The sequence below is a fragment of the Rhipicephalus microplus genome, chromosome X, assembly GCF_043290135.1.
Source record: "Rhipicephalus microplus isolate Deutch F79 chromosome X, USDA_Rmic, whole genome shotgun sequence".
Taxonomy (NCBI): domain Eukaryota; kingdom Metazoa; phylum Arthropoda; class Arachnida; order Ixodida; family Ixodidae; genus Rhipicephalus; species Rhipicephalus microplus.
This window is the reverse complement of record NC_134710.1, coordinates 226,312,525-226,327,588: the sequence shown is the minus strand read 5'-3', so window position 1 is coordinate 226,327,588 and position 15,064 is coordinate 226,312,525. Positions and strand designations below refer to the sequence as shown.

The following is a 15,064-nucleotide window of genomic DNA, read 5'->3' as shown; positions in this document are numbered from 1 at the left end:
ATCTCCACAAAATTAGGTGGCAGCCTTTCTTCCGTTCTGGCGGCTGTGGCAAAAGGGTGGCTCGCCAAACGCAATGCCGTCAATAATAGGGCGAAATAATTCGCACAATTTACGATGCCCGACAAATTCCAGCATGGGAAGGTCTACGGTAGCCACGTGCAGCGCACATACTGCATTAAATATACAGTGCGCGTTTTGTGTGCGGCCCAGCTTCGTCTGCGTATACCGAGTTGTCCATAATCCACATTCTGGCCACAGGCAACAGATAGATACGGTCCTCCTTCACTCACATGCCGGGCATCAGTTTTTCACGGAGAGAGCTCCGCCAATCCTCAGCTTTCTTTTTTATGCCTTGATTGTCAGAAAAAGAGTATTTTCTAAATACTGTTGAAGCTTAAAATCCATCTAGCAGTGCTTTGATTCTATTTAGCTTGCTTTACATAGAAAACGGCTTAACATTTAAGCTTAAAACATTGCGCAGTTACACAGTAGGTCTTTAGTATATTGAAGTAGACGTTAGTGCTATTTCCAAAGCGTGTTAATTGCAAGCTGTCGTATACGCTCAAGGTCGCTGGCGCCTCAACTAACGACGCATGCATAAGGCGGCGATCAAACAGGCGCACCAGCGCTGCGCAATAGCTCCCAGAAAAGCAAAAGTGCATCTGAAAGAGGATCCGAGCTTTAGTGCCACACAAGGTGTCGCAAGTGCCTTAGGGAGCCACGCTGGCTGCATTAGTACAGAACTAGTATATGAGCTGTCTGAAATACTCAATCATCGATTTGGCGTTTTGGTGGTCACCTCTCGAACGATCTGATAAATGTCACGTGTAAACGTTTATAGGTTAGCTTACAGCACTTGTATTAAATAGGTTTTACTATGATTCATAGGCACTGGATTAACCACCAGGAGTCAGCAACTCTGTTGCAACTATTTAATTCCACACACACACACACACACACACACACACACACACACACACACACACACACACACACACACACACACACACACACACACACACACACACACACACACACACACACACACACACGCGCGCGCGCGCGCGTTTGTGTGTGTGTGTGTGTGTGTGTGTGCGTGTGTGCACGTGTATATAAACTAACTCTTGCAACATTACCTATTAGGAGGCATTGCTCCCGACGGCACCCCAAAAATCGAGGATGGAGGGAGACGGTAATGCATTTCGATGTTACCAAACTAATAGAATAGGGACCATAATCTGCCCTTCAACAATCGCACATGCATGCGGGATACGCGAGAAACTGAACAACTTTAGCCACACGGTAATGGGCTATCCGGGACCGCAAATAAACCTAAGAAACACATGCACACAAATAAAGAAGGCAGCGTTTTGCGATTTTTCAATATTGCTTAAAGTAAAGTAAATTGAATTATAAAGCAATACACTGTAATAATCAGGAAGTATCGTCGTCCTCAAGTTATTGAAACAAAAAACAATAAAAATATTTCAGCATATCGACTGAGTGATGATGATTGGTGGGGCGAAGCGTTCGTCAGTCCGTCCGTGCTTCCGTTCGCCCATGCGTCCATCCATGCGTCCATTCGTGTGTCAGTCCATCCGTGTGACCATCGGTGCGTCCGTCCATGCATCCGTCCGTACGTCCGTTCTTCTGCCCATCCGTTCGTTCATCTGTCTGCCTGTCCATCCGTCCATGCGTCTGTTCATGTGGCCGTCCCTCTGTCTGTCGGTCCGTCTGAACGTGCGTCCCCTCCTCTGCCTGTATGTCCGTCCATGCGTCCGTCAGTCCGTCCGTTCATCTGTATGTCAGTCCGTCCGTCTATCTAGTGAACACTCCAAGTACAGCCATCTCACAACTTTTAATCATGCATTCATAATATACAAGTACCGCCATCCAGCGGACATTCTAAGGACCGCTCTTTCGGGTATTTGCCACCGGTGGTTACGCACTAGAACGGGGCACGCACAGGCCACGTCACAAGGAGCTTCACCCCTAAAAAAAAGTTCGCCATGTTCGGAGTGTCCTCAATACATTAAAAAAATTCCTCGAAAAAAATATTGATATTTACCTAAGCACTCAATTTACAAAAGCTGGATCGCAGGCAGCACGCTTGCTGCCGTATCGCAAGGGCTCTATACTTATATCACATCAGTTTTCTGTGGATTTACGATTAGATATATTGTCCGCCACGGTGGAACAGTGGCTACGATGCTCGGCTTCTGACCCGAAGATGCCAGGATTCTATTCCGGCTGCGTCGGTCGCACTACATAGAGGTCCATGTATACTGTACGATGTGAGTGCACAAAGAACACCAGGTGGTCCAAATTTTCAGAACCCTCCACTACGGCGTCTATCATAATCATATCGTGGTTTTAGCTCTTGAAACCACGGATTATTATTTCATTATTAATGGGTACATATGGGCTTATAAAAGGGAGCATAATACAAATCAACTCAACGCGCGCCGTGCCGTGGCATATATATACACACACACATACACACACGCATATATATATATATATATATATATATATATATATGTATATATATATATGGGTGTGTGTGTGTGTGTGTGTGTGTGTGTGTGTGTGTGTGTGTGTGTGTGTGTGTGTGTGTGATTGTGAAAAAGCAAATGAAAACAGTCGTAGATGACCGAAGAAACAAAAATGCGGCAGAATAAGTAGATTCTACCGAATAGTGAAGCACGCGCATTCGAAATCACTCATCTGGTCGTAGCCCTACTTTTCTAACGAAGTGAATTTCTAGTTACACTCTGTATTAGGTCTATTTATACCCTCAGTAGTAATCCTTTCACGTAAACGTCCGCGGGTTTCCATATTTTTTTAAATTGAGCTGATTCGTTCCTCCGACAAAAATCACTTCGCGGGAGCGCAGCTTGGTTAAACAGAGAATATACTTGAAGAGTATGTATCTCCGGGATATAAGGGAAGCACCGAATATCTAGGCGAAATAATCTAAAAGACGAACGTGTCTTGTGATAGTGCGCATGTTTAGGCAGAAGCATCGCAAGTGCTCGGTGGTGAGAGGAAAAGTACAAGAAGAGCTGACGTCCGCCCCAGGCAAACTATTTCCACCTAATATCGTCCTGCAGACAATAGAGACTGGCTTAATTTTTCTCTGCTCCAAAGCTGAGCCCTACACGCATAAATAAATAAATAAGTAAGTAAAACACCCCAGCCCCTTGAACGCGTACGCATTTTCTTCATTGTGCACCCAATACCTTGTGCTCTGCAAGCGCTTCGCTCACTTGCGCGGCGATTTGCAAGTGCGACAGCGTATCCATGCATGCTTATGTTTATTTGTTAGCCGTCGAGGTTTTCCCAGAAGACGTTACGTCGTGAATATCCTCCGAGCGTCCTTCCGCGGAAGAAGCGCGCTGTCGTCACTCGCGCTGACGTCGAAGAAAGCGCGTGTTTGGTTTCGACGTTCGTGCGAAAAGAAGAAAGGCCTCCCGGTGAGCTTTTGTAACCGTTGCGCAAGTGGAACCTAGAGTGAAAGCGCCTCGGGAACGCGCTGCTGATGGTGGCGGCACGTGCGAAATGGCATGCTTCTTCGTATGTGGGAATGGAGAGACGAAAATACGGGAGGAGAACGCGCCGTTTACACCATTCGACCTTGACTAGGCGGCGAGAGCTGGGCGCCGGGAGGCCTTCCTGCGGCGCTTCCGAACCGGTTCGAACATGGACGGCTTATAATGAAAGATGCGGCGCGTGTCCAGCCCACCGTCTCACTCGCGGAGATAGCGCCAAGAAGCGCACTTTCAGAATTACTCTGCCAACAAAGCAACACCCGTCACGATGAACGGCAGAACGGTGAGTACGCTCTCATCACTGCGCTTCAAGCGCTGCATGCAGCCCATTGAGCGGCGGAATGGAGAGGGAATAAGGACTGTCACCACGCTGGTTATCTGGCTCGGACGTTTTTGAGCGCCAAGTTAAACACGTTCCAGGTATAAACTGGATTGGTAGGCCCGATGAGCTTCACACTAAACGTCCAACATGGCAGCGGCTGAAGTTTTCACGCGTTCCAGTCGCGAATCTGGTTGACTTTTTTAAAGTTTCAAAGCCCCGACATCGATATGAGACGCGCTGTAGTGGGGGACCTGGACCACGCGAGGTTCTTTAGCTTGCATTTAAATTTATACGCGACTATCTTTTGCCATTCGGACCCTGTCGAAATGAAAACATCGCGGCCGGGGTCGAACCGATGACTTCAAGCTCAACGGCGGTTACGAGAGTCAGCAGGACATTGATTTAGTGTTTGAACACAGCTCGGTTGATCATGAAAGGAGGGGTGGGGAGTAATCCTACCGAATTTTTTTTAATTCGAAGCATTTCTTTGCGTACTGCAGGTACTTTGAACGTTTCTGTCTATTTTACCGTCAGAATATTGGAATAATGCAAACATCATTTTAATCTATGAGAAAGGGGCCGCCAAGAAATCGACAAATTGCAGCCAGTCAGCGTACTGTCCGTTGTCTACAAGCTATTTACAAAAATAATTGCTAGGCGACATTAGTGTTCAATCAACGAAGGGACCAATCAGAATTACGTACAGGCTACTCAACAATAGACCTTATTCATACTATTAATCAGGTGATAGAGAAATGCGCGGAGTACAACCAACCCCGATACATAAATTACGAGAAGGCATTTTATTTGGTCGATATACCAGCAGTCGTGCAGGCACTGCAGAATCAAGGCATCGACGAAACCTACTTACACATGCTGGAAGAAATCGACAGCGGATCCACAGCAACCATAGTCCTTCATAAACAAAACAATATAATCCCAATAAAGAAGGATGTAAAACAGGGAGACGCGATCTCTCCAATGCTATTCGCCGCTTGTTTACAGAAGGTTTTCAGGGCCCAAGATTGGAAAGAGTTGGGGATAAGAGTTTGTGGAGAGTACCTTAGTAACCTGCGATCCGCTGATGACATTGCATTGATGAGTAACTCAAAGGACGAATTACAGCTCATGATTACTGAACTACACGTAAAGCATAAGAGTAGGTCTGAAAATTAATGTGCATAATACTAAAGTAGTGAGCAACGCCCCGACAGAAAACACCATTTTGCGATAGGTGCAAAGATGCTGGAAGTATATATGTCTACTTAGGACAGGTAGCAACCACGGAGCCGCACCACAAGAGTAAAATAACTAGAAGACACGGTGTAATAACTTATTCTCACACCGTGCTAGAAGAATAAGGATGAAATACATTCGGCAAGAATTCTAAAATCGTGAATGGTAATATGCCACTAACCCTCAAGAGGAAGGTATATAACGGCTGCCTCTTGGCGGTACTTACCTACGGAGCAGAAACATGGAGGCTTACAAACAGGGTTCAGCTTAAATTGAGGACGACGCAGCGAGCAATGGAAGGGAAAATGATAGGTGTGACTTGATACAGGAAGAGAGCAGAACGGGTCAGAGAACAAACAGGGGTTAATGATATCATGGTTGAAATCAAGAAGAAGAAATGGACATCAACCGGGCACGTAGCGCGTAGGCAGGATAACCACTGGTCATTAAAGGTAACTCCAAGAGCAGGCACGGCGCACGAATGGGAGACAGAAAGTTCGGTGGGCCTACCAGATTAAAAAGGTATAACGTGACAGCAGAAATCACAAGGCTGGCGCTACATGGGAGATGCCTTTGCCCTGCATGCAGTGGGTATAGTTAAGATGGTGATTTTTATTATTATCATTATGATCTATCTATCTATCTATCTATCTATATTTATCTATCTATCTATCTATCTATCTATCTATCTATCTATCTATCTATCTATCTATCTATCTATCTATCTATCTATCTATCTATCTATCTCTCTATCTATCTATCTATCTATCTATCTATCTATCTATCTATCTTTAATATGGGAGGTAAGACAGTGATGAATGTGACACGCTGATCAAGACATGAAAATTGTTACGATCCCGTCGCGTACGTCGTCAAATTCTTTCCTTTAGACGCGTGTGGCACATACACATATACCACGGACCACGGTATGCGAGTATGCGCCACAGGTGATAGTCAGTTGGTCTACCCAAGAACGGCGAGAACAGACATCAGTAATTTCACCGTGAGAGCGTTAAGAAAAAAAAAAAAAACTGGCACCTAAGCGTTGACCCGATGAATGCAATATAACTCGAGAATTCTGAGTGGCAATCAAGTACTCTATAGCACCGAGTCGTGCCACTTCTCGGAACTTCGTCTTTTGAAAAAGACCACAATGTTCGCGAAACGTCAATTATTGTTGCAGTGCTGGCTATCTGATTTTATAGATATTACACATGTACTCCTATAATACAGCCATCACGTCGGGTTAACGTCAGTTTTAGTTAGGCGCCATCCGCTTAAGTTGATTTATGTAGCCCTGTCATGGCTACCATCTTCGCAAGCACACGCGCTCAGCTTATACCATTTGGTGTAGCAAATATCCGTGCTGCTGTTGGCTACGCAAGTTAAAAAAAAGACTGGTTATAAAAAAACATATGCGACTGCTCAACACACACACACACACACACACACACACACACACACACACACACACACACACACACATATATATATATATATATATATATATATATATATATATATATATATATATATATATATATATATATATATATATATATACCACCTTTGAAAAAAAATTATGGCCACACCCTTGTTATACACGAACAGCTATTCAATACAATGGGACGTTGTTTAGCAGCCCACAGCACAGAGTTCCACCATTTCGTCAAATGAACATCATCGGCTATCGCGAAACGATAACGAATAAAAAAAAACCTGCCCCTGAAAAGCAACTTCGCACAACGCGACCTTGCGCGCGTGCGCAAGGTCGCATCGGTGCGCCTGCCGCGCAGGCATCGAGCTGCGCAGTGAGCTGTTCACTACACGTTTGTCCGGATGTAAGCGCTGTATGTGATGGCGTAAAACAGTCAGACGTCCTTGAATTGGCGCAGTGTCTCTCTAGGTATGTCAAGACTAAACATTTACACTGCAAGAGCCTGAGAAAATAGCGCGTAATATATAGTGCCCACTGGAACTGCACTATTCTTGATACTTGGATAGTCGCTTCTGTAAAAATATCTGCAAACGTATTCATAACAACAGTTTAAAGCACCGTATTGCGGGAAACATATTTCAGCGCTGAATTAATAGTTATCCACATGTCGAGTGTGTCGTTTACTGTCTCGTCGAGGAGGACGCTCTTTCGCAGACGGAAAGACGCTGAAGCGCAATCTTCATCGCGCGGTATATATGATATGGCGTTGGTCGAAAGCAGAAGTGCTCGTCATGATCCTCTCTCAGTAAGACACAGCCACAGCCGGTAATGAAGCATAAAGAAAGGTGGGGCACGTGAGAAGGGTGTGTTGGAATTCTCCTTGGTTGTGGCAAAGCTTACATGAGGAGGCGACGCATCACGCGTTTAGTAAAATGGGGTATGGAACAGTTGGAGTTTGCAGGGCGTTGCCAATGTGTGGTCTGCGCTATGGTCCGGGATGGGGCTGGGGGTGTGTATACTTTTCGTTGGTCCCGATAGTAGGCGAGCATCACGGAAGGAGAACAGGCCGAGGAACCTCTCCTCTCCTTCCGTGACGTTCTCTGCTTTCCTCGATTCCCGGTCGTCGCTGGCGTATACGTCCGCGACGTGGCCGTATATACGCTTGACGAAAACATCGTGGGGCACGATCCCATACGCACCTTCTTGTTACCTTACAATTCTAGAAACGTTCAAGCGTTTAGTCTCCCTAAACAACACCAAGAACCTAGCAGGCAGCAGCTATGGAAGGCAGGTGTAATGTAATGATTCATATCGCCAATGCTGCCGACAATGAAGGCGGAGCTACGCTCGGTTTACTGAAGAAGTGCCAAAAGCAGATACCATCGCAAGAGACTACGATTTCCTTATCTTTTATATATAGATTAGACGGACCGCACTTGAAAAAAAAAAGAGATTGCGTATTTTGCTTGTGCAAACACAGTCAAATGTGTCGTCGCATTAGTTGATTTCAGCACGTCTTGTATAACGTGCATGCCTCTAAAGAGAGCCGCGAACAATGTCAGCTCACGCACTCTGAAAATGGACCGAGCTTTGTCTCACGGTTTCATATAAAGAAAAAAAAAAGTGGTGGAAAAGATCGTCACTGATTTTCTCATCTTCTAATGCACTGAGCCACCGTTGGGATATGTGTCGAAAGGTCCTCGACAAGGATTCAGTTTCCGTTTCTTTTTCAGATACGTCAGCACTTCACTGTCAATTTAAGCGTTACAAAAAGTAGAAATTTTGCAAATAAAATGAATCTCACCGGTAAAAAACAACGACGAGAGAGAGAGGTAAACAGCTTTATTACGTGATAGAAAAGTCGCACTTTATTTCAATGGTGTGAGTCGGCCCAAAAGCATGCAAAGAAGTCAACCCAGCAATACTTCACATTATTATACTATACGGGCCTATTATGGTTTTCAGAAAATGTGGCTTGTCAATTTTACATGCGGGGCTATAGACTCCTAATTTGAAAATACAAGATAGTACATGTCTTCGATTAAAATAAAATAAACACTGCGCCAGTGATGCGGTGTTGGCAATTGACATCTTGACAAATACATTCCATTTCTAGAAGTAAAAGGAAGATTACGCACTTGCACTTTTTTTCTCGTTCGTTTTAACGCTATTGCGATCATTAAGAGTCGCTTCACTGCTTCTATAGTTGATGCTTGGAGACAGAATGTTTTTCTCGTTGCGTTGCCAAGCGCTTACCCAAGCCCACCATAGAATACTGAATTTAACTCCTTACCGCAAAAAGTTCCAGCGCCGGCTGTACGTTGAGCAATTCCTGTCGTACACATTAATATGCGGTCGTGGTGTAACCCGTTGCTCTATATTGCTCCACTGACGCACCTCAGATGCGTTTACGTAGTACTTCGCCTCCACACTTCGCCGAGCGATGTAAAGGACAGAGTTAGGTGAGCAGAGTGGGTCAGGGAACAAACGCGGGTTAAGGATATCATAGTTGAAATGAAAAAGAAGAAATGGACATGGGCCGGGCACATAGCGTTTAGGTAAAATATCCGTTGGTCATTCCAAGAGAAGACAAACGCTTAACAGAGAAACAGAAAATCAGGTGGGCAGATGGGATTAAGCAGTTTGCAGGTATAACGTGGCAGCAGCAAGCACATTTAGGATCGAGTTGATTAACGTAACGTGCATGGTAGAGGCCTTTACTCTGCAGTGTGCTAGTCAGGAGGATGGTAATGACTTTGCTTCATGCGCCATGCTCTTCGTGCCTGGCTCGTGGACACTATCCACTGCAACGTTTGTGCCTCGTGGTTAGAATCTTCACTCTCCTCAATGAAGTCGCTGTGCGCTGCTGGCGAGCTTCATCGTACGTAGCTCGTACTGCACTTGATGTCGGGATTCTGTTCAGTATTACCGTGCTCACAAAAATGCGCAGCAATTCTGGTCCAACCACGGGAGTACACTTTATTTGTGTTTAGCGTAAAAAAAAATAGACTTTTCATGGATAAAGGCCGCATATACTAGCAATAAATTTTAACTAGGTCTTATCATTACAAAAAAGGACCCCCTAAACCACACCAAGTGCGTAATTTTGTTTTCGCCTTCACTACCCTTCCTCCTCGCCACTTATTTTTTTCATGAAACTCGAGCAATGTAAGCAATAGACAGTCAATATTTGACGCTTTTTGACTACACGCTGCTATCTCAGCATGCGCCGTCACAAATGTAGAAAACGTAGCGAAATATGTATTGCGCACAAGGAAGAAAGGGTGTGACAAAGCATGGTGGGCGACAATTCCCAGCAAATGTCTCACGTATATACCGACCAAGAGAGTGCTCCATCGCAAAGACGGGTGACGTCGGGAGAGAATAATGCTCTTGTTTTTGGTATTTTAGGAAGATGTTTAAGGGCCCGTTATTGGAAGTCTCATGCGTGAAAAATCCGGCGTCTGGCGGGGTTGTGTATAAGAATACATGAGTGCACTAAAGCTCACGTGATAATAATAATAATAATAATAATAATAATAATAATAATAATAATAATAATAATAATACTGTTAGCGTTTCCCGTCCCTAAACCACAATATAATTATTAGAGATGTCGTAGTGGAATGCTCAGAAAAATTCGAACATCTCTTTTGTTTAGCACGTGGTCTCCACGCACAAGGCGAGCCTCGAGACCAAGCTAATCGAGATCATACCCATCAGAACACGCCATACTAATGTTTAATGTTTTTATTCTCAACATCTACAGCTCACCGTCGGATAAAAAAAGAGACTTCAAAACATTACTAATCACCACAGTTAGAACGGTGAGAAACACGCCTTTCGTTGTCGCGGGTGATTTTAATGCCCCCAATCCGGAGTGGGGGTCCGGTAGCTCGGTCAGCAGAGATACGACACCCGATCTTACCTTCTTCCGAGAAGTCGAAGGCGCATGGGACAACGTTCAGGAGGGACTAGGCAGTGACCATTGCATAATTGAAATTAGGTTGCGTGTCAAACCCAGACCACTCGTGAGATATGAGTATGTCGGCTGGGACCTTTTTCGGAAAATCAGGGATGAAACAGCTAGCTCCGAAAAATTAGATGCATCCAGATCTGTCACATAATCTGAACGACGCCGTTAAAGCAGCAACAAAGGAAATAAATACGAACCTGGAGGTTCCCAAAATGGACTTGAGGCTCGCACACCTCCTGGATGCAAAACACGCCCTCTCGACCAGGTGGAACAACCAAAAAACATAACCGCAGACTGAGAGCAAAACTCGTGCTTCTTAACAAGGAGACTGAGTCATATATGCGTACCAGCTTGCCCAACAGCAATGAGATGAGACGTGAACCGAAACGGATGGCCGTATGCGCAGAGGTAGCAGATCAAGCTTATTGAAAGGTGTTCTTAACGATCAGCAGTCGAAGAGCACCCTTAGCCTTGCGACATATAGGCTCATAAAGAATGAAATCACCGTAGGTGTCACCGAGAAGGAATCAGCTAGCAACTTAGCAAATACCTCTGGCACTCTTTGGCCATCAAATGGCCTTTGCGCCATAAAACACTACACATCACCATCATCAAGTTAGGAAATACCTATCTCCCCCTCGCCAAAGATGGGGATTGCACGGAACAGGTATACCGTATACTACGTGGGAATTGCGGCACCTAATGAACCATTCACCGTGTCAGAGATCAAACCTGTTCTCTTCCATTTAAATGGTAGATCAGCCCCAGCACCCGACGGAGTCACGAACAAACTTCTCAGAAACTTAGACGACCGGGCGATCGAGATAATTACGGCCGAAATTAATGAGGTATGAAAAACGGGGCATGTGCCGGTAGAATAGCGTACCACAAAGGTCGTCCTTATACCTAAATCGGGCAAGACCCCACATATCATCAACCTGCGGCCCATATCCCTTACATCATGCGTTGGCAAAGTTGCGGAGCATACGACACTTAACACAGAGAACATATAAAAAAAACAAGGAGCTCTTTTGACACAACCTAACTGGCTTTCGACAGGCGTTGTCCACACAGGACGCGATATGCTACTGCTTTAGAGAGCCATCTTTGATAACACGACTCGCCACGTGAGAGGAATCCTCGCACTGGACCTCTCCAAGGCCTCCGACAGGGTTGCGCATAAACACATCCTCACTGAGATTTCCTTGCTTAACCTGGGCCAGCGTTTTTCATGATTACACCAAGAATTTCTCGCGGAATACGAGGTACATCTTCGGCTAGGCACAGTCTCGGGAGGGCCCTTTGCAACTACGGCACCCTACAGGGTTCCGTACTCTCCCCACTCTTATTTAATATTGCCATGTACAGGCTCTCCACACGCCTCGCTGTGAACGTAGGTCACGCTATTTATGCAGACAGCATAACGACCGGACGGCTCTACTACTGAGATCGTACACTCCTTCCAAAGCGCGTTGGAGGCTACGAAAGACTTTCTTTCAAACACAGACCATGAAGTTCCCTGATAAATCAGAGCTACTGTTATACCGACCGTCTAAACAAGGGGTCCATAACCTTACGCCTTTAGAAACTCTTCTTATTATCTGTCCCCCAGGACCTAAGTAAAGTTCTTGTCATGTCATGGGGTTATCCAGCTAAATACACGGGTGTTTTTCGCATTTCGCCCTCATCGAAGTGCGGCCGCCCTGGCTGGGAATCTAACCCACGCCTTCGAGCTAAACAGCACAACGACCAAGGTGGGTCTGTGATGACGTTATTACGCTGCAAGATGATGACATGTGAGAGCATCATGCTATTACGTCATCTGACGTCTTCGCATGATATCGTCGCTTGGTCAAAGATTAGCCCATCCCGAAGATTGTACGAAATTGGGCGACGTGAAGAAAGCTCCAGGAGAAGAGGGAAAGAGAACAATGAAATCGACAGATAACGCCAAAGCAGCTCAAATAATAAGTGTCTCGTGAGAGCATGCTTTTGCCTGTGCTCTCTTAGCGTTAAGTTGTATGAGAAATTCAATTTTCGAAGCCGGATCACAATTTATATATGCAATGGAAAAACCATGGCATGCGTGGAGAGTAATCGAGAAAGGATAGTAGCTTTCATGCTCAGAAGTGAACACGTTGGCCAAGCTTTTGAACTGTTGCACATAGGCGCGTGCTCGAGGGAGGCAGGGGGAGAGCGGCCAAGCCCCCTAGTCACATAAGAGGGGGGCACTAAGTCAGACTTACATTGACATAGTAGGGAGGGAGAGCACTGCGACACGAGGGGGGGGGGGGGGGAGCTGTGCACGCCTGTGCCGTTGCAGATTCAGTTAATACCGGATATATCTCTCGTGTGGTCGTCGGGACAACAACGAGGAAAAAGAACAAGAGAGAAGGCAGGGAGGTTAAGCAGGCACATGCCCGGTTTGCCATCCTACGTTGGGGTAATGGGAAAGGGGTATAAATGTGAGAGAGGAAGAGAGGAAAGGGGAGGGGAAAAAGATAAAGTCGTCTGTACATGGGCTGACGCGAATTCGGCGGTGGTACTATGCAAAAGTCAAAGGCGTTCACATAGGCCGGTAGTCTTCAGAAAGCGCAAGAGGGCTTTGAATGCCTTGTGAACCGCCGAAAGACGAGGACGATTGCCTGATAGACTTGGGCAGTAACAATGTGAAGAAAGGACGGCTTGGTTTATTATAAGCACATCGCAGCACATGTAGCCACTGTCTGTTTTGAAGGTTGTTTTGTTTTTCGCAAGCACAAAGATGAAATCTAAGGATTAATAACTGCATGGCTTCCTGGTTTGGGCAATCGCCTTATTTAAATAATATTTCACCACGTATGATTTGCAACCTACTTCGGCAAGCTTGCACACAGAAAAGCACTTCTTGCCCGCAGCGTTGATATTTACATATGTTAAGTGGGGAAGGACGGCCTACGGACTCAGGCGCATCAGTATGCGTCCATTTGGCCCAATTTGGCATTTGGCACCCTGATGGATCACTTGTAAATTACTGAAGGCGCTTTATATATTACAGATTCTTCTGGCTGCTCTCTTGGCTGTAGTCGTCTGTTGGTCGGAAGCCGCCGACATAGCCAAACCAGAGCCACCCTCTCCGGCTACCGCAGAGGCCGGTCCAGAGGAAGGCGTTGATGGGCGAATCCTGGGTGTGGGCAAACTGCTCAGAAACCTGCACAACAAGCGACCCAGCCGGATTGGATCCCTTCTGCGTGGTCACAAGCATAGCCACGGCGGGCCCCAGGTACCGCTGGGTGGTGCCCACTATGGCCACGTAGAGGGTGGTCAGCAGCATGGCTACCAGCAGGGCGCGCAGGGCTTCAACCAGGGGAGCCAGGCCTTCGAGGGACACGACAAGCACAAGAACGTGCAGGGATTCCGCGAGACCAAGGGCTACCGAACCGAAATGGGATTTGAAGAGACCAGCTTTAACCGATACGGCTCGGGCACGGGAGGCTTCCAAGGGGGCTTCAACCAGCACGCGGCCGGCCAGTTCCAGCAGCACGGACAGCAGCAGGCGGGCTTCGTAGCAGCGCCTGGCTACGGCGGACGCTGACCACTACAAATGCGCACAATAAACTATTTATTACCACTGCGTGACTCCATCCACTCTATGATTGATTGATTTATATGTGGGGTTTAACGTCCCAAAGCCACCATATGATTATGAGAGACGCCAGGTGGAGGGCTCCGGAAATTTAGACCACCTGAGGTTCTTTAACGTGCGTGCACCCAAACCTGAGCACACGGGCCTACAACATTTCCGCCTCCATCGGAAATGCAGCCGCCGCAGCCGGGATTTGAACCCGCGACCTGCGGGTCAGCAGCCGAGTACCTTACCCACTAGACCACCGCGGCGGGGCAACTCCATCCACTCTCGTGTAGTAACTACAGGTTTTCCAGCTCACTTTAATCCAAGTGCCAGCTTAAATAATCTGCACGCCATTGAAATAATCTGAACGCCGAGCTATTTAATCCATGTGCCAAACATTTAATCCAAGCGCCAACATATTTAATCCAAGCGCCAACTCACTCAGGCCGCGTGCCATTTAATTTAATCCAAGTGCCACCGTGTTTAATCCAATTGCCAATGACTTTAATTCAGGTGCCAGTCAGTTTAATCCACGCACAAAAACCAGAATACGGGGCGTAAAAACGGCAATGCAATTGAAATGCAGTTCCTACAGTATAAAAGACAATAGTCGGAAGGTAGAATCAATCATTATTATTTGTATTCGCCGATAGTATTCTTAAAAAAATTTACTGCCGTGGTTCGCTTAAGCCATGTTTGGAGTGCTTATACTTTGCTATGCGCAAGTTTGTATAATGAGTGCTTGGCGCAGGTGAAATAAATTTAATGTAAACGAAAAAAAATGCAGGAACATATTACTGAATATTTTACATTGCAATGAAATTCAGTATCTGTCACTGAAGCTCATAATCGGCTTTGGTACACACTACAACATTACATCACCAGGACAGGTCGTGTAATGCGAACGACACAGTATGTTTATTGGAGTGCC

The 15,064-nt window shown here is 46.0% G+C and overlaps 1 protein-coding gene across 1 annotated transcript; it reads left to right on the top strand.

Annotated features, from left to right (window-relative positions):
* Nucleotides 1-3,648: 3,648 nt before the first annotated feature.
* LOC119187498 (uncharacterized) lies at nt 3,649-14,141 on the top strand. Its single transcript, XM_037435627.2, has 2 exons — nt 3,649-3,834; nt 13,561-14,141. The coding sequence occupies exons 1-2, from the start codon at nt 3,820-3,822 to the stop codon at nt 14,095-14,097; spliced, it is 552 nt and encodes a 183-aa protein (XP_037291524.1). The 5' UTR covers nt 3,649-3,819; the 3' UTR covers nt 14,098-14,141.
* The last annotated feature ends 923 nt before the right edge of the window (nt 14,142-15,064 follow it).